The sequence below is a fragment of the Gymnodraco acuticeps genome, unplaced genomic scaffold, assembly GCF_902827175.1.
Source record: "Gymnodraco acuticeps unplaced genomic scaffold, fGymAcu1.1, whole genome shotgun sequence".
In the NCBI taxonomy this organism is placed as follows: domain Eukaryota; kingdom Metazoa; phylum Chordata; class Actinopteri; order Perciformes; family Bathydraconidae; genus Gymnodraco; species Gymnodraco acuticeps.
Window position 1 is genome coordinate 19091 of NW_022990438.1, and position 19115 is coordinate 38205.

At 39.3% G+C, this 19115-nt stretch overlaps 1 protein-coding gene across 27 annotated transcripts in view; it reads left to right on the forward strand.

The window, feature by feature from the left end:
• LOC117551989 (protein 4.1-like) overlaps positions 1–13933 on the forward strand; it is a gene marked incomplete at its 5' end in the record, with an annotated part of 31909 nt that extends 17976 nt beyond the window's left edge. For 8 of the 27 annotated variants that reach the window (XM_034225103.1, XM_034225106.1, XM_034225108.1 and 5 more), the window contains 9 exon segments: positions 1328–1498; positions 2010–2150; positions 4254–4325; positions 4688–5227; positions 6376–6504; positions 6775–6873; positions 7579–7659; positions 9038–9152; positions 10643–13933. In XM_034225103.1, the coding sequence (XP_034080994.1) occupies positions 1328–1498; positions 2010–2150; positions 4254–4325; positions 4688–5227; positions 6376–6504; positions 6775–6873; positions 7579–7659; positions 9038–9142 (1338 nt within the window). 27 annotated transcript variants of the gene reach the window in all.
• Between the last annotated feature and the right edge of the window lie 5182 nt (positions 13934–19115).

The following is a 19115-nucleotide window of genomic DNA, read 5'->3' on the forward strand; positions in this document are numbered from 1 at the left end:
CTCCCCACACTGATGTTTTGGACAGAAATCGGTGAAGCAAAGGCATTTCCAGTGTTTCATCTGAAATGCCAAATATGTATTTGATGTGTATCTTTCCACACAACAGTACAGTCCTTCTCCTCCAGGACATTTCCCAAGCTGTTCACAATGGCTGCTCTGTGTGTGGGGTCGGCGTTGTGTGAACGTGACTCTATGCATGCTCCCTGCATGTTTTGTGAGCTTTGTTTTTATCTTGTTCCAATCCTCGATTGTTCAAAGAGTTTGATTATTGCCAGGCAGCTGCGACTAACCCCGACTAACCCTGCTGCCTCGCTAACAACACGAGGCGCTTTCCTCCTGTTTCTGGTGATTGGTTGCCAGCGTTGTGTGATGCTTGGTTTGATAACATACTAAAACAACAACAATACTTTTTGTATGCAACGTGGGACTGATAGTGATAGTGATATTCTAAGCTGAGGGGTTGAAAGAGAGACTCATATACGGTATAAAGAGAACAAGTTAGTTTCAAGAAGAAAAATCTCCTTCATTTTTGGTCCAATCAGTCAACTTATAAAGCGACAAAAACGGCACATTTTCAACGGTTTCTAATTGTATCTGTGATCTCTGACAGAAAGACAGACAATATAAGAGAGAGGAAAAAGAAAATAACCATATTAATAAATGAGAATGTGCTTAATTACTAAATATGGATAAAGAGTCAGATGGGAGTGCCGTGAAGGAGAAAGAAATAGTGCAGTTTCATCACCACTATCAGCTCCATGCTCTGCAGCCTGCACTGCTGTCCCTGGCCTGAGAACGATGGAGAGGCCCTGTTTCACTGCAGCCTGCTTATTTCAATCCACATTCACACATATTATAGAGAGAGAAAATGCATGATTTAAGATTGAACAGCAAACAAGGCTCCAGTGAGGCATGGCATCCATGTCCTCCTCCTCCTGATTGACAGACTGATGTTCCTATGACCTGTTGAACCAAATGTCCCCCTCCCCCATCCCTCTCTTGTTTAATCCTTCCCTCCTTCCTCCCCCTTTTCCTTCTTCCTCCTACCCTTACATTTGTTTTGTTGTATTAATTCCTTCCTTCTTTTCTTTTAAAACCTTTTTGTACTTCCACCTTTACTTATCATACTCTTTGTTGTCATTTTTCTTCTCTCTATTTCGTTTCTCTTCCATCACCCTTTCCCCTCATCTTTCCCATGATCCTCCACTCCCCACCTCTATCCCACATTCCAAAATGTTATCTTTTCTCCCCTACCATCCATACTCATCCTATTTACTCTCCACTCTTGTACCCCGCCCTCCTGTCCTCCTCCCCCTCTCCTCATTAGGACCATGATAAGACCACGGACGAGGTTCTGAAACACCAAGCTAGCATTAGCCAGCTAAAGCGCTCCTTTATGGAGGCGCCACCTCCCTCTCCTCCTCAGCCCAACCAGTGGGAGAAACGTCTCACCTCCTCCCCCGCTCCAACGATACGTATTCAGCAGCAACAGCAAGTGGTACGTCTGTCTGGGTGTGTCTGTCCGAGAGGAAGCATGGGGCATTTTTACTTTCAAACGTTTGTCTGGTGGAAGGTTTTCGTTGCAGACAGTTGCAGTGCTGCAAAACTGTTGCAAAGAAACAACAAAGTCAGTTTCTTGAGTCTTAAGTGGGCATTTTCATTTGATGCTTTTGCTTTGTTGTGGTTTTCATCACCTGTTTTTACCTCATTCTCCACTTGATGCACTATATGGGTTTCTTCTTCTCTCGAGGAACTCTCGCTTTGCTCCATTTCTTTATTTTCTTTTTCAGCTGGACTCACGTTTTACATCTTATTCCTGAAGTACAACTGTTTTATTTTGTCAATGATGTGATATTCTCCTGGTATCCGCTCTCTTAATCTGTTCTGCTTGATATAATCAGTATTAGAGGCGGAGGTGTGAAGCATGGCTCTTTGTGTTCCTTTATTTCTTCTCTGTCTCCTCTCAAAAGTTTCTTCTCTTCTTCTCTACGTTCTGTGTGTTGCTGTAGAGTCTCGAGGAGGAGATAGCTTCTGTACTCCTCAGTAGACACTCTGGCTATTGTTCAGCTCCTCCTGCCTGCTGTCCACCTGAACCGACTCTAGATGCTGATATAACCCCAGGCTCTACTTCCACACTCGCTGCCACTGAGGTGCTGCTACCTTTAGGAGTCACTCTACTTTCAGTTCAGTCGATGAAAGTAAATCCATCTAACTCTAGATGCTTGCAAGATGTGTTCATCAAACACTAAATACATGCAAGCTGTCCATATCGCCTGCTGTGGATGGTGGATGAATGATTTGTAACAGAGACCATTCATCCTGAATAATAGGCATGGTAAATCTATTATAAAGTAAATAACAGATGATGGGACATCCCCTGTTTGTTTTGTTGTGGTACTTCTGTTTGTGGATTGAATGCAAATCCGCTCCATTTAAATATAAATATCTTCTTTACCAGCTACTTTAGGAACAACAGGTTTATTTTTTATACTTTTTGCTACAAAATCAGCAAGTATTGAAGCAGTAGTTTGCACCAAGTTTAAAATAAATCAAATTAGATTCACAGTGTTTTCCTTTTTTTACATATGCTTTTAAAATGGCACACAAAACCGCTTACATTACATGTAACATCGGTTGAATAAAAGATTAAAAAAGTACAAAAAATATAAAACGACATGGACAAACTGATGATGGCATGAACAGAAACAATGTCCATGATTTGAACTAAATTCATTTAAGTATCCCAGGTTTTCTATGGTCATTCATCTCAGAGAAACTGCTGACTTCAATACAAGGCTCTTTTATCTTTCAAATTGATAGGATATTCTCTTTAAACCTATCAGGGATCTTCTTATCTTCTCCTCATCTTAAACTCTTTTCATCCCGGCTGCCTGCAACCCGATTCCTCATCGATTGATCCCTTTGCATGAAAGATGGAGAATCCAACTAACATATTCAACCCTTTTTCCCTTGTGCAAGCATCGCTATAGAGTGCCACAGTGACGCGTCCTAAAACCCGGATGTAAACTCCTTCCGGTTCTTTCGTCAAAAACGCAATGCAATTTCTCCATAGGATTTTGGAAAATAGCTGGAAATAAGGTCTGTGGTTGACACACATTTAAGAGACGGATCACGTTTTGTTCAGCCGGATAATATCCACATGTCTATCCTACTTTTATAATTTTCTAATCGTAAATCTAATCGCCAGAAGCAAAATGCTAACGTTATGCTATAAACGAACTACAGCAGGGTCGCTGCTTCAACGTCACGCCAACTTAAGATCCATATTCAAAAATACAGATTGTAAATGGAACAAGTTGAAGCGTTTGTTTGAACAGTTTGAAGGAGGCAAGTACTTGCTTTCAAGCAGAACAGGGCAAACAAACTTAGCGGGAGTGTTTACGTGTTCGGTGTAATGACGTACAACGGCCTCGACAATTTCTGTAGTCCTATTCAGCCACTTGTTAACAACCATCGTTTTTCAGACACGTAAACTCTTCAGAAATTACCAGCGGGGTCACTGCTGATGTATTTAATGTCGTAGAACAAAACGTGATCTGTCTCTTCAATTTGTGTCAAACACAGACCTTATTTCCAGCTATTTTCCAAAATCCTATGGAGAAATTGCATTCAGGGTTCTTACGGTCATTAAAAACCTGGAAAAGTCATTGAAATTCAAAATGCTAATTCCAGGCCCTGGAAAAGTTATGGAAAACAATATGTTCCCCAACATTTTGGAAAAGTCATGGAAATGTAACTAAAGTTGCATCAAATATAGTTTATATTTTATCTAATCGCCAAAATATAATACTATAATGATAATAAATACTGTATAGTAATGAAACGTAAAATGGCATTTAACTGTCGAGGTATTTTGCTGGTGAGAGATTTGAGTTGCTTTAGCGTGTAGAAGCTAGTAAGCCTACTATTTGATTTGTTTTAGACACAACATGTTTCAGACCTTATTTTCCTGTTCCATGTTCAAATAAACCATTTTCAGTGGTACTGCTGAGAAAGAGTCATTTTTTTTTGGTCATGGAAAATTAGGTAAAGGTCATGGAGAAGTCATTGGTGAAAAAGTGTATGAACCCTGTGCATTGCTTTTTGTCGAAGGAAGTGGTAAAATGCTAACTTACTTCTGGGTTTTAGGACGCGTCACTGTGGCACTCTATACGGCTAAGTTACAAATTCTATGCTTTGTCACGGTCAGTGTGTGTGATTGATGGTTGTCATGGTAACTTTCTGTCACGCAGGAGAGCGCGCCCCAACTGGAAGATGTCCCCGCCGCAGAAAACTTGATCTCTGAAACCAAAGAACCTGCAAAGGTGGTCCTAAATGAACTTGTATTAATCCATCCAGCCTTCCATTCACGATCCTTTTCCTCCATTTCCTCCTGGCAGCTTGAAATGCTGCCTCTACAATCATCAATTTATGACTTTTCATTTGTCTTCATATCTGTTCCGCTCACTGTCTTTGTGTCTCTTTATCCACAGTTGAACATCTTCATCTTCTTTTATTTCCGTTGTGTATTATTTATCTTTTTATTTATGTTCAATGATCTTGTTATGCTTATTTTATTTTTGTGTCCCCATGCGTTTGTTGTGTATGTGTGTGCACTTCCATTGCGTGTGTCCGTGCACTTCGTGTACGTGTGTGTGTGTGTGTGTGTGTGTATGCATGTGTATAGACGGCCGAAGTTGAAATCGAAGAAACCGTTGTCGTCCAAGAGGTTTCCATAGCGCCCAAACCTGGACTCGTCTCGGTTACGAGCCCACAGGAAGTGACGGCGGAAAAGGAAGTAGTTGTAACGGTGGAAACGAAAGAGGCGAAGCAGGAGAGCGTTTCATCGGAAAGTGAGAGCGAGGAAGAAGCGGAGTACCATCCGAATGTTTCTGTGTCTATCTGCCACACACAAATACCAGAGGAGGAAGAGGAGGAGGAGGAAGAGAAGGAGGAGGAAAAGGGTGTGTCGGTTCCAGATGCTCCCTCCCTTCCCGCTGAAGTAGAAGAAGAGGAGATCGAGAAGAAGAAGAATGTAGAGAAGGAAGTAGAAGCTAAGAGCAACTATGATCCAATCACAACACAGGCTACAAACGGTCACACCCTGCCGAAGGAAAGTGGTCTCGCCCCGGAAGAAGAAGAGGAGGAAGAGGAAGAGCTGAAAATGAACGGAGAAGCCTCTGTGGTGGAAGCAGAACCCCGGCCGCAGGTTATTTGTTGCTCCGAGGTAAAGTCTTCACTTTGCTGACTGCAGAGCCCCCCCCCCTCTGGGCTTTCATCCATCCTACCAGCCGTAGAAACACCTGCCATATTCTCTCCTTCCTGCTTTCCACAGTGCCGGTTTCCTTCCTGCTTTTGCGTGAATATTAAAGCCCCATGTACATCCTTACACTTCCTGTTTGTCCTATAGAGTTACAACCGACTGAGGAGTGTTTTTGTTGTGCGTTGGTGTCAAGTTACCATCCACTACACCGTTAATTTCAGTCTTTATGTGGATTTCCCATATTCATATAAGTTCTGTGACATCATCATACTCCACATCATCATCAACATTATCATAGTGTGGTGTTACTTCCTCCTTCGTTGTAGTTGTTAGTGTTGTGAAGTAAATGGGGCCTGCATGATGCTTTTAGGTGTACACTTGCTGTTTTTGCTCTGCATGCCGTATTCCACTTTTTGGTGTGTGTGTACTTGTGTGTGACCTCCACGTGTTTTGGCAGTGATGCTTCTCTCCCTCTGAGTGTTTAATTGCCTCGTCACGGTCACCATGGTAACGCTATTGTGGAAATCATCATTGCCAACCACTCAGGAAATGCCACCCGCTCATCTGAATGTCTTTTTTTGCATGCCGTCGAAACATCAATTTGCCCGTCTTGTTATATTAGCATGGCTTTTTTTAAATGGATTTCTCTTACCGGCTCGTGTTTTATGCATGTTTGTGCCGTGTCGTACTTTTGAGTCGAAGCCAAATATGTTGTCGTAGTTGTGTGCTGCTGTTGTAGCTGTCGCCTGTGCATTGCTGGAAATAGTCGTTGTCGTATTCTGCGTTTTGTTGTGGTGTTGTCGCACGAGATTGAAAAAACTTGCATGAGTTTTGCTGCATTGACTCAAATGTTTTATGCAACTACTGCTATATGTACCACTGGACAACTGAATTACTTCCCTTTCAGTACAATAAGTACTTTATTTGACATTAACAAATCACTCATTTACACTTTTACGATATTTTACCAAAAAAAACCTCAAACATTGATTTGGAAGTGATTTCCTAAGCTAGTGCTAGTACATGTGTCTTTATGTCTCCTTAACTGTCTCAGTATTAATTGACCCTCTTTGTATTAACTCCTCCCTCACTTCTCTCTCGTCCCTCCCTAGCCACCTGTGGTAAAGACAGAAATGGTGACTATATCAGACACGTTTGCAGCCCAGAAAACTGAGATAGCTACAAAAGAAGTTCCCATCGTACACACGGAAACCAAGACCATCACATACGAAGCCGCACAGGTGCACATTTAAGAAACACAAGGGAGTTTTTGTGTTTATTTTTGTCAGTATTCTTGTATTTGTGTGAAATTGTATCATTATTTAAATGTTTTGTTTTAAAAAGTACGTCCCAAAAAGCTTCCTTCCTAGAAACAATGCATGCTGTGGTTATTTCACTTCTTCTTCCTCAGGGAAATCATGTTTTAGTTTGTAACAAAACTTTCTTTGGAGCAACAGGGATATTCTGTTGAAGTTCAGCTAATGATCTCTTTTTGTCTCCTCTGTTATCAGTTGGATGGTAACGGCGATGGTGAGCCCGGTGTGCTGATGACAGCTCAGACAATCACCTCTGAATCTCTGTGTACTACTACAACCACACACATTACCAAGGTACACACACATACACAATTATTCTTACGCCTATGTGTTTTTCTGTCTCTTTGCTATGGAAGGTAAGCAAGAGCGGAAAAAAAAAAAAAGTTCTCCCCCATGCTTAAGACCTCAGAACAGTTGGAAAAAAATAGGATAATTTAACAGTTTTCTTTTCTCTTTTTTATTTCATTTTAAAAACAGATGGGAAAACATGTTTTGGCAGGTGTTTTCTTTGTTGTTTTCAGGATCAAGTGTTTGTTGTTGTAATACTAATTTCATTCATTGTACAACAGTGTACAACAATCCTATCTTCTAATTTAGACTAAAAGCATTGTCTTACTGGTATTTTTTAATTGAAATAGCTTTCCAACCCACTAATATATACGGAATAGCAATGAAAAACTACTTTAAAATGTATGCTTTTATTCCTATTTAAAAACAATTGGTTGTGGTAGACTTTTATCTCTTGTGGCCAAAATAAGTATTGCAACAACAAACACTTTTTTTGGATGAAAACAACGTAACCTCAAAAGATTATCCTTGCAAAATCTCTTTTACCTTATTTTGAAGTCCCAGTTTTTCATAAACACAGAAATGTATTTAGACTCAGACTCGTGCGCCTCTCAGGGCTTCCATAGATTTGACCTGTTATATCCCCCAGGGGGGGATTAATCAATTTGACCAAACATCAAAGCCTTATTGTTGTTGTGTATTTTGTTGCAGATGTTAAAGGGCGGCTTATCAGAGACGAGAATTGAGAAACGCATCGTCATCACTGGAGACTGTGACATCGACCACGACCAGGTTAGTGTTCCAGTCGCGAAACCCAATCTCGTTTCTTTACTAAGTCAGCTAAATCTTTCTGTTAAATCAACAAAGAGAGGTCTGGTGACATGTCCATCATGTTGCTCATAGTCTGGATGCTAAATTAGATTTATAAATCGCATAACAGAGACGCCGACATGCAATTATCCGCTACATCCTTCTCATCACGTATTCATCCATACTGCTGGACAATGGCCACCCCATGTCTGATTGTGTTGCTCGTTTGTGTCTTTGTCTAAGATTGTCAGATTATAACGTTTTTTGTTGCCCTAGATTTAATAAATACAGAACACCTGTGTACAAAGTCCTGTTGGATTTTAAATAACAGATCATTATGAGCTTAGAGTGAATTCCCCTAATAATAACCAACTATTAGTCCCTTTGTCACCGAATTGTAAGTATAAAATGGGCGAAAGCTCCTGCAATGTTCATTCAATATAAGGGGAAACAAGATGTTACACTGTCCCTGTACACCAGGGGTGGGGAACCTTTTTCCTCTCAAGGGCCATTTACATTTTTACAATATCCTCCGAGGGCCGTATACAAGTTATTGACCTCTGCTTAAAAATACTAAAATCACAGATTAATTTGGCCTTTCTTTCATGCTGTGCAAAGAAAAACAACCTCTTAATCCAGATATTTTACCATGACTCGCGCACGCATGCATGCACGTGCACGGTTGTGGCATGACCACCCAAACAGAAAGATATGGACACAAGATGTGTGCAAAAGTATTTAGTTTCCTATCCATGTGGACATGATTTAAATGGGGGTGGGGGGGAGGTCTAGATTTCTCACATTTTTTTCTTTTTTGCTTGTGTTTATAAATTACCTCGAGGGCTGCACCAAATTGTCTCGCGGGCCGGAGGTTCCCCACCCCTGCTGTACACAATGACCTTCTCATTTAGGAAAAAGAAGATTGATAAACCCTGCCCTAAGTTAGTTTAAAGACCCAATCAAATATACAATGTCAACATATATCTCGAATATTTGACAAAACATTTTTATTTAGCTCAGGTCTGGATCTTTATGCATGATCCCTCATCCACTGCTTTGTTTAAGTTGCCTGTTTCATTTGAGACGCTGGATTTACATTTATTTTTTATTGGAAATAAGATACAAAAGTATTTTATTTCCACTTGATGTGTCCAAAGCCATTTTACTTCAACTCGAAGAAGTGAAATAGCGCATCGATCGTAAATCCAGCATTCTTGTCCTTTTTCTTTATGCTTGTTATTTAACTTTTCATTTAACTCATTTTTTACACCCTTCCCTCCTCCTCCCCTCCCCCCATCACCTCCTCCACTGCACGCCCTGCTCGGTGCTGCCTCTGTGTGGTTACCCCTTGGTACTGCAGGCACTGGCCCAGGCCATTAAGGAGGCCAAAGAGCAGCATCCTGACATGTCTGTTACCAGAGTGGTGGTTCATAAAGAAACTGAGCTGGCTGAGGAGGAGGATTGACTGAACGCAGGTAATAATAATAATAGTAAGGCATTATTATTATTATTATTATTATTATTCACGGTGAAAGTGCTGGAGGTCTTTGTTGCTCGAAAATGTTGAACTTTCCATTTATATCAGGAATGAAAAAAGTATATATTTTGTTCTGTTCTCACCTGTTTTCGCTGCACCTTGGTCATTCAAATCTAACAAAAAGGGTTTTTTACTTAAAGGTGACCTATCATGCAAAATGCACTCTTGTACGTCTTTTATACATGAATATGTGTCCCCGGTGTTCCAGGGAACTCACCAAGTGTCAGAAAACACAACCCTCTCTCTTTTCCTCCATACCCAAATCTCTAAAAACGGGGCTGCAACGGATCTGATACAGACTGATCCAGATTTGAATTATTTTCTATGTCACAGAAGTGGTGCTCCGCCTATATGGCCAACTCTCCACCTATCAGGGGAATGTGGGGTTGGGCCACCGCCGGCCATTGCCTCTCGAAAGAGCTGGAGACGCTGTAGTACATATGCCAGGCCTGTAAGTGGCGCTGTAGTCTGCCACAAAAGCAGCAAAGAAGACTTCCCTCGCATGGTTGCCATGGTTGCCCTTCTGTTTATTCTCCGCTGTGGCTCTTTTTCTCCCTCCCCGAGGCAAGCGTTTGCTCCTGCTGCTGTTATTCAATGCAATCCCTCCCTCGCTGTAAATCTCTCCGGTTAGTTCACCCGGGATTTGACAAACACCCACCTTTCCGCCTCTTCCAAGGAACGAGGGGACCGTGCGGCAGAGTTTCAGTTCGATCTTTTTTCGCCGGTCAACATGTCCGTTAAAGTTGAAATCTTCCAGACACAATTAGAAAAGTGCCGGTCTTCTTTGTTATTTATTGAGCTTTAAAACAAATGAATGATGACTCTATATAATCATATATAAGAATAAAACACGGAGGAATATAAAAAAATATATATATACTTTATATAGGTATGGCCCTACAATATATTGTTCAAATATAGCATGATAGGTCACCTTTAAAATAATTAAGCTTATTTGAAGCAAATGTACTTTCAGGATTTTATGTATCTTTACTGTTGAATGCACCTGCTGTAAGTCACTTTGGTTAAACGCATCTATTTACAAAACACGTGAGAATTAAATATTGAAACATGTGAAATAATAAATTAATAAAAATATGAATAGAGAAATGAAGGGGAAAGAGAAAAAAGATTACAAAAAATGCTAATTAATCATTTATAAATGATTAATACAAATATGTCACCTAAATACAATGTAATCTTAGCAGTGGGGTGCATAAAGTGGTTGATTTACGAAAGCTGAAGGAACAAATAATCCCACACATGAAGCTGCTAAAGCCATCATGAAAAAAGAAAAAGGAATATTACATTTAAGGAAGGTAGGCAGTGACTGATGGAGCACAAAGGAAATATTTTGAGTAGGAAAACTGATGTTGAATGCCATCATCCCACCACCCCGGCTCACTGCCCCCCCCTCTGTGTTCCCAGAGCTGAAGGACCCATCGTGACTGTTTCCTCCGCTGACGTCGAGCGACCTTCATCACCCTACGACAACCCTGACTGACTGAAGAGGAGGAGGAGGAGGAGGAGGAGGAGAGCTGGAGAAACAGAAAGGAGACAAACGGAGAGAAGTCGCTCACTTCTTCCCTGTCCATCGTTCTTACATTTCTGTGGTGCATCTGAATCCCTCACTCCCAAAACGAGAAAAAACAAAAAAATGACATCTTTCGAGGGAACAAAAAAAAGAACCACTTTGTTAGCTTAACATTTGTAGCGTGTTTTAATTTTTTTTAATAGTGTTTTTTTCTTTTAACTGTTTTACAAAAAGAGAGGTAGTGTGTCTGTCATGTATTTCAAACTCAAAAACTGAAGGGATGCACCGATAACCAAAAAATGAGTCAACGCATTGATTATTTCTCTAAAGTCAAAGTATGTTTTCCAGTTTTTTTCAGATGTAGAGGTACTGACAATCACAAATATCTTTATCATTTTTTTTATAAAAAGGAATAAATATGACGCTAAAGCTTTGTACTTTTTTTACTGTATCAGCAGTGGAAAAGTGGAATTGGTGCATTCCTTAGAAAAAAGTTAAAAAAAGTTCTGTTTTAAATTACAGCTCCCTCCCTCACTGACTGTGGTGTAAATGGAGAAGAACACAATGTAACAAAGTACTTAAATATTTAACAATAACAAGTAAGAACTGCTCGTTTGTTAACAAAATGAAACAGTCTTACTCATAAAATCCCTTTCACAGTCAAATGAAGAACCAGGCGTGTCACGTTATCACATTTTATCACTAACAATTAAAAAGAAAAAAGTAGGGAGCTGTAACTTAATCTATCGCAGTAAAAACAAATCAACAACGTTTTGTTTCAAATGTTTATGATTGTGTCTTTTTTTTCTGTAAGTATAGTTGTTATTCATCCACATTCCTTGTGTGTTGGCTGGCTGCTGAGTGAGTTCATTTTCAGTTAAATCCACTTAAATCTAAGAAGATAATTTACATTTTGCCATTCACTGTGGACGGGAAAGAAAAGGAACATTTATTAAACGTGACACCAGACAGGTGGAATGACTTCCTTGTGATATATTTGTAAGTTTTACTGTATTTAAGAATTCATTTTTACTAAATTGACTGAAAATGAACTGACTTTAAAGCTATACAACTCTCTGTACAGTAAAACTAAAGGTTATTAGACGGGATGCAGCTTTTCATTAAATGCTCTCCCTGGGCCCGCCCACTGTACGACACTAGCCATTCCTATTGGGCCGCAGGGAAGCAAGGGAGCAGTCTTTTGATTGGGAGAGGGGACCAGTAAACTGAAAGATAATTGGGAGATAGAGGTGGCGCTGCGCAGTGCCAACTAACAACTTTGGGAAAATACATTTAAAGCATATTGGCCTTTACTCTCTGACAAGGGCATGTTATTCACTCGTGATTTTATTTTAATACTTTTAGGACAATCTTTAATACAAAATCTGCAAATTAAGCACAGGTACCAAACGGAGGACATACAGTAAACAGTCCAAAATTCAGATTTATTTTTGCTAATTTTGCAGCAGTTTGTCATCATAGTTCAACACTTCATTTCATTCCCAGCTTCGTTTCATAAAAAGCCAACCAACCCTGCCAGATAAAATAAGATCTGGGATTTAATTGAGCATGTCTTCACATATTTGTTATCTTAAGCGAGTCTAGGTGGAAGGCTAATGTGTTTGATTGGTTTGAGAGTGTGTAGATAACAGATTATCCTACAGTACGTCGAGATAAGATTCTCGACAGCGGCTTATGTCGTAACTGTTTCACCGCAACCAAAATATTCTTCAGCATTAAAGCGATTTTGATATGTTTCTGACCTATTTTACAATCAGTTACCAGTACACTACAATCAGACAGTTACAACCAAAAAAGTTAAATGCTGCTTAAAGGTAAACATCCGACGGTTTGAAGTGCTCTTGCAACCCCTTGAATCTCATGATGTTTTATTCAGTTTTTGGTGTCATTTTACCGCAAATATTCCACAAAAATGTGACTCTGTGTAAATATTGGTGGCATTAAATGGGATAGAGCAAGGGGTCGACAAAAATGTTCAGTGTGAGCTGCGGAAAAACTAATTGTCCTGAAATGTACACGTTTTTAGTGCCACAGATGAATTTGAAAACACTTCCCGACTAACTGGACATAGAGGCATTTTGAATTAGAGACGTTTATCGTTAGGAAATGTTAACACACATTCTCCACGTACCACTTGATTGAGTGGCAATGACTGCCTGGGCTTTCTATGGGGACACAATGGTCTGACCTTTTCTATGCAGTTAAATTACGTTCCAGATGAAGGGGAAGCTTCAACCTTTAACCCCCTAACGCCACAAAGCAGCAGAAAAACATTTTATAAAAATCAACCGTGAAACACTAGGCAGCTTTGGAAACTTTCGCTATCAAAAGAAAAATCACACTTTGAAAAAGGAATTGCTTGTATCACAACAGCTATATTTGTAGATTTGCTCATTGTCTTATCTCTGTGAAATTGATGTAGTTGGGATCTAATGGCGCCCTCTCTGATATTTTTAATATTGTCTCAGTGTTTTTGACATTGAAGGAACACACCACTACAAGCCACCATTTATTTAGTGTACTTCTAGCCCCGGGTTTAACCTCTTTTTCGGGGGTCTGGGCTCTTTTAACCAATCACAGGGGCTTTGGGGGGGCTGCGGGGTCTAGTTTTCCAAAATGTGGACATTTTATTTGAGGTTCATTAAAGAATTGTCTCAAATGAACGCGTTTCTATAAGTAACTTTCTTAACATTAAACACAGTATAGACAAACCGATGAAAGTTATTAGTTACAGTGGCAGCTCCATACAAACATGGATGGAGCTGCCATTTCATAACAGAAATAATCTTTCTGTTATTAAAAACATTAATAACAGAAAGAGATGGTATTAATAATATATAATCAAAAGACAGTATGTTGTTTTCTTGTATGAGGCTGATGAAGTAGATGATTATCTCTGTACCACAGATTTGACCATTTCAATGACCAATAAAACCAGCATCATTTTGTATTTCAATGACTTAAAAACTCAAAAGAAAAACTTTGTATAAAACAAAAAACACTTTGGAAAACCAACCACAGCTGCCTCATTGTTCTCTCTTTAGCCAACCAATGATCATCAGAAGGGTTTTTCTATCTAGCAGCTTATTGTCTTATGTCCCCCACACACAGCCACTCCTCCCCTGTGTAACACTGTTTAAATAAAGGATTGTTATACTCTGAAATCTGTTGGTCTCATCATTGTTTATTCTTTCATAGGTTAATTTGTTGTATAACATGTCAATCCTGCATGCTAATTCTCATAAAACTAGTTTTCTCGGTTGAGGTATTCTAATAATGAAACATAAAGGTAATACAAACAAATCTTTTCAACACAGTTTCAAACGTTCTCCCAAGCTTTAAAGAAAAATACAGCTTTATGATGCTTTTAGCTTCATAACGATGACAGAAAAGGCAATATTCAAGATTACCATGAAGTTTAAAACTGTCATCATTATCACGTCTTTTTTCAGAGTTAATGGTTTTTTCTTTAGACGCTTCAACATTCATCATCTTAAGGCACTTTTATGATGGCTGAGATAAAGTCTCTTCCTGATTGAGTTGATATTTATTATCACACTGATTTGTAGAGATGTCCGTGCAATCTGACAGAAAAGTGATGATTTCAGAAGGTTTATGCTTCTGTTTTCAGTGTGGTTGGTGAAGAAAATGTGTGTGCGCGTGTGCGCGTGCTGACAGCTGAGTGCTACCGGTGCTACCCAACACTCCTCTTGCTCCGGTCTGCACTCCTGTTCATCTGCCGGTAGATGGCGCTTCTATTTTCCACCACCACATCCTCCTCAACTGGGAAATAGTAGGAGAACAAACTTGAGCACTGTTTGAAACATAAAATCAAGGACATAATTCAAAACAGACGGATAATAGTCCTCATACATGTTTTTTCTTGCATAGATGTGGAGGTATTTACCTCTAGTCATAGGCCTACACTATGTTTCATACCCTTTTGCTTGTTGCTATTGTTTGAAACTTTGCTAAATGAATAATGAAATAACAATTTATGTTATCATCGTCAAATTATAAATTCAGTCATCCTTTAGGTCTGCCAATCCTTGATTTGATGTGTTTCATTACGAAGGAAACGAGTTTTGAAAACTGTCCATTCCATTGTGCGCATGCGCAGTGTTAATCACTCGACTCGTCCTCATCACGCACAGGTGTGTCAAAAGTTAATGAAAACATTGTGAAAATCAACTTCCAAACTTACCATTATGAACATTTTAAAAATATATCGTTTTTTCCCATTCATAAGCTACCCTAGACATTTGTGCTAGCTAACTTTAATAGGCTATACTGCTTTGATATCAGAAATCCACTTAGTTAGCTTAGCTATTGCTTACAGCTAGCCTGAGCTAGGCTAGCTCGGAAACGCATTGTTTTATACATTTTGGAGCTTACATTATTAACTAACATTATGTTGTTCACATCCTGTTTCTGAACAAAGACCTGTAGTATTAGAAAGTTGTCAAAAGGTGTTAACTGTGTTGCAGAGTTTCCCCTTTGGATTGTTGAAGATGGACGTCTCCTTGTAAAAATTAACCGGGCAGAGGGAGCTAGGAGGACCACCATATTATTGAGTAAGTATACAGTTAAATTGCATTAATGTGCTATTTAACGCATCAATTAACATCCTGAAATGCAGCTTTAGGCTCTATCTTATGGTGATTTAATGACTGGACTACAGATGCAGCCATGTTTCCTATAAAGTCAGTTAATACTAAAGGCTTGAAGAGAAAGTCGTAAACTCCTAGTTTAAAATAACATTAGTCTTAATTGATTATAATTTCCTGAGAATAAACAGCAGTTGATGAACAGAAAACTACAAACACAGACACACTTCCTAGTGTTACTACATGGCCATAGGAGAACTTAATCTTTTAAAACAGGTCACAAAATACGAAATAAAATGTCAGCACTTGTATTATGCCTCACCAAGAAATTGATGAACACATCTTCTTTATATAGATGGCTGCAGTGCACACAGTATACATCAGGGCAAACTGTGAGCTGACTTAAGGAGGCTGTGGTCCTTTTTTAAGTAGAATTTTAGGCTTATCTAGTGAAAATCTCAATAAAAGAAATCTTTACTTTCATATATCCTGTCTGTGGTAGTTGGAGAGGATGATTTCGGTAGACCTATAACCTTTACTGGATGTGTTGATGACTGAGTGCCTGAACGTTGTGTCAAAGCAAAGCCCAAAGGGGTCAAGTTCACTTATCAAAACAACGCTTGTTATCAGAACACACACACACACACACACACACGCACACACACGCACACGCACACTCACACACACACGCACACACACACTCACACAGATGAAAGAGAAGCCATTTCTGCAATGTTTCCACGCTTTGATGCTCTGACCCTCTTTAACACACACTGTATCTTTCACACATTCACATGTAAACACACAAACAAAATAGGCCACTATAGATAATCAAATCAGTGACCTGGCCCTCAGTCACACTTAGTTTCATCATATAAATGTCATTTTGCCAAGTTGTTTTTCTTCTTCTTGCAGCCTATTTTGGATCTTTTTCATTATTTAGAGTGTAGCTTGTTTACGGGGCCTCAAGACATTTTTCTACATGACATGAGCCGTCGGGTATTGTTAAAAAGATATAGTGTATGAGTGCGTTTGCAGAAAGTATGGTGCAATTCATGTATTACTTTTCTGTAGATACTGGTATGAATACAAATATGTGCGTGACCTTGGACTGATAGTGCTAGTTTTAGTGATTGATAGCATGCGATAAAACCTCCTCTTTGGAGTACTCTTTTATCTAGAAATCCTTTCAATGTGTTGATGCGTTTATTTATAGTTAGCGTAGCCCCGGAGAAAGACACGGCCATTTAGTTACAGAGCACCATGGTAAATATAACATTAGCAAGAGATGTGGACATGGCCTAGACATTTAAAGTTAATGACGTTGCCTACCCTGTCTGACCTTCCAGCTGAGGTAGACGATCAGTTGCAGCAGCAGCAGGCAGACAGACAGGAACAGCAGCAGACCAAACAGCCAGAGAGGGAAGAAGCTGTCTGTCTCTCTGTCTGTCTGCACCATGGTCTGTCGAAGGAGCAGAGCCAAATCAGCCCAGGGGCCGCTCAGCACCTCCATGCTGCTGCTGCATGGGAGGAAACATTTTAAAAGAGGGTGCCAGATTAATGTGATTATATGACAAATGAGGCACAATGGGACCACCAAATGACATCAAGGTTAAAAAAGGGATTACATTAAAAGTCCAATTCTCTCACATATACGTTTTAATAGCAAGTAAGTCAACGTTTCTTAGACTTTTATGTCATATACTACAGTTGTTCTAATATCATGTAAAAACAAACTTAAATTGGATGAGGTCTTTCCTTCATGTTGACATACAATGTAGTTATTAGTAGAGCTGGTAACATGGTAGTACCTCCTTCAAAGTACCTTTTATAGTATTTGCAAGAGTTAATTAAGTTAAACAAACCAAATCTTTAATCAATTTGAGTAATTTCAGCATTTTAACAGTAATTGTTAAATAAGGAAAAAAGTCAGAGCTCTTGCAGGCTTGCCCATTGTTTTTTTTGAAAATCCCAAATGTATTTACAATTTAAAATGAGATGGAGAAAATAATGTAGTTTTTGTATATGCACATTAATCATACAATTACCATTCTGTTTTCAATAGTAGTGACACATGATGTAAAGTTATTTTCAAAGGAAAATGCGGTATGAGACATTTTAAAGAATGTATTTACATTCTTTGTTTCGATGTTTGCTAACAAGCATGCAGATCAGTTCAATGTGTCCATATATGGTACATTAAAACATTCTGAGTTAAAAATTAATCATGCTAATAATATCAACCCTATCTGATTTTGCTGATGGTCAAGTCATGTGTGTCATTTCCTTTATGTTTGAATGGAAACACAAAAGGAAAACACAGCTCAGAGTACCCCAAAACAAGCAGCTACATTCACAGAACACTTTTGTGAACACCGCATAGACGGTTATTAGTATAAATCAAAAGATCTACTTACAGTTTCAGGTTCACCAGAGACAGGTTTGAAGGGATGCAGGTGGTAATGAGTTACAGATGTCTGCCAAATGTTATCAGTGAGCTAAAACATAGTTGTCCTGGCAGCTGTCGGTACTCAAATGAAATGGTATCATAGCCAGGAATTAAGTGGAGGTCAAAGGTGACATATTTGCGATGGCTGTCACATAACTTCAAGACCTAAAAGTTTTCAAACTCAGTCAGCGTCGGGGTGTCACATCAGCTTTCACCGGTGAAGGAAGTGAGATAATCCACAGAATAATTCCTCAGGGAGAAATGGTGGGTGTAATCCAGAGGTAAAGCAGGTACTGTGAGTTTCTCTCTGTCTTTCTTTTGCTCCCGTCCCTCTCTCTCATTGGCAGAAATGCCCCCACTGTTGTTGTTGACGATGTGAACTTTGTTCTCTTTCAACGGTCAAACCTTGTGATCGCTAAGAAGATTAGCTCTACTGGCCAGGTCTGAGTGTGTGAATATGTGTGTGTTACAGTACAGAGAGTGTGTTACTGCACGTTAATCCAAACGGGAAAATGTGTCTAAATCCGATACTTTTTTGTGTTCGTGTGCTTTGGGAGCTTGAGTTATGTTTTGATCATTGAACCTTAGACCTTTGCTCTCACTGTGTCATAAAACACACACATACTCACTGACACACACACATTATTCCCCTCAGATTGAAAAGAGAAGTCTCACTCCCTGCCTTTTTCCCTTTGTCTACTTATCTTTACCAACAGAAACTGACACCTTTTTGATCAGTGAATCTAATGAATACTTTAAAAGAGCACTGATGGCATCAACCTTGACTGAGTCCTCACAACAAAAAGGGAGGGGGAGGGGGCAATCAGTTTGACACTTAACTTACATACTGTAGTGTTACACCCTGTTGGAAGTCACATGAACACATTACTTTTAAGGTTGTTGAACATATTTGTAATGTGCACAGATATCAAATCAAAGCACATTTTAATTATACAGCCCAATATCTCCAACTACAAATTTGCCTCAGGGGATTTTTCAATCTGTACAGAAAATGACTCTGTCCTTAAAACCTTTTAATGAACTAGTAAAAACTCCCCAAAAGATACCCCACTATTAGTTTAGGAAATGTGGATATGAGATGGATTAATATGAGTTTAAACCGTGCATTGTCCTGACATTTAATATTCTCAGCTAACAGCTAACACTTATTGTACTCATCCAACAGGCATGGAGCAACATAGACATTGATTTGGAGTCGTGTATCAGACCACTCAGCGAAGGAAAGTACATTACACGCTCTCCTATTTGCTCCCTTTTGGTCTCCACCAT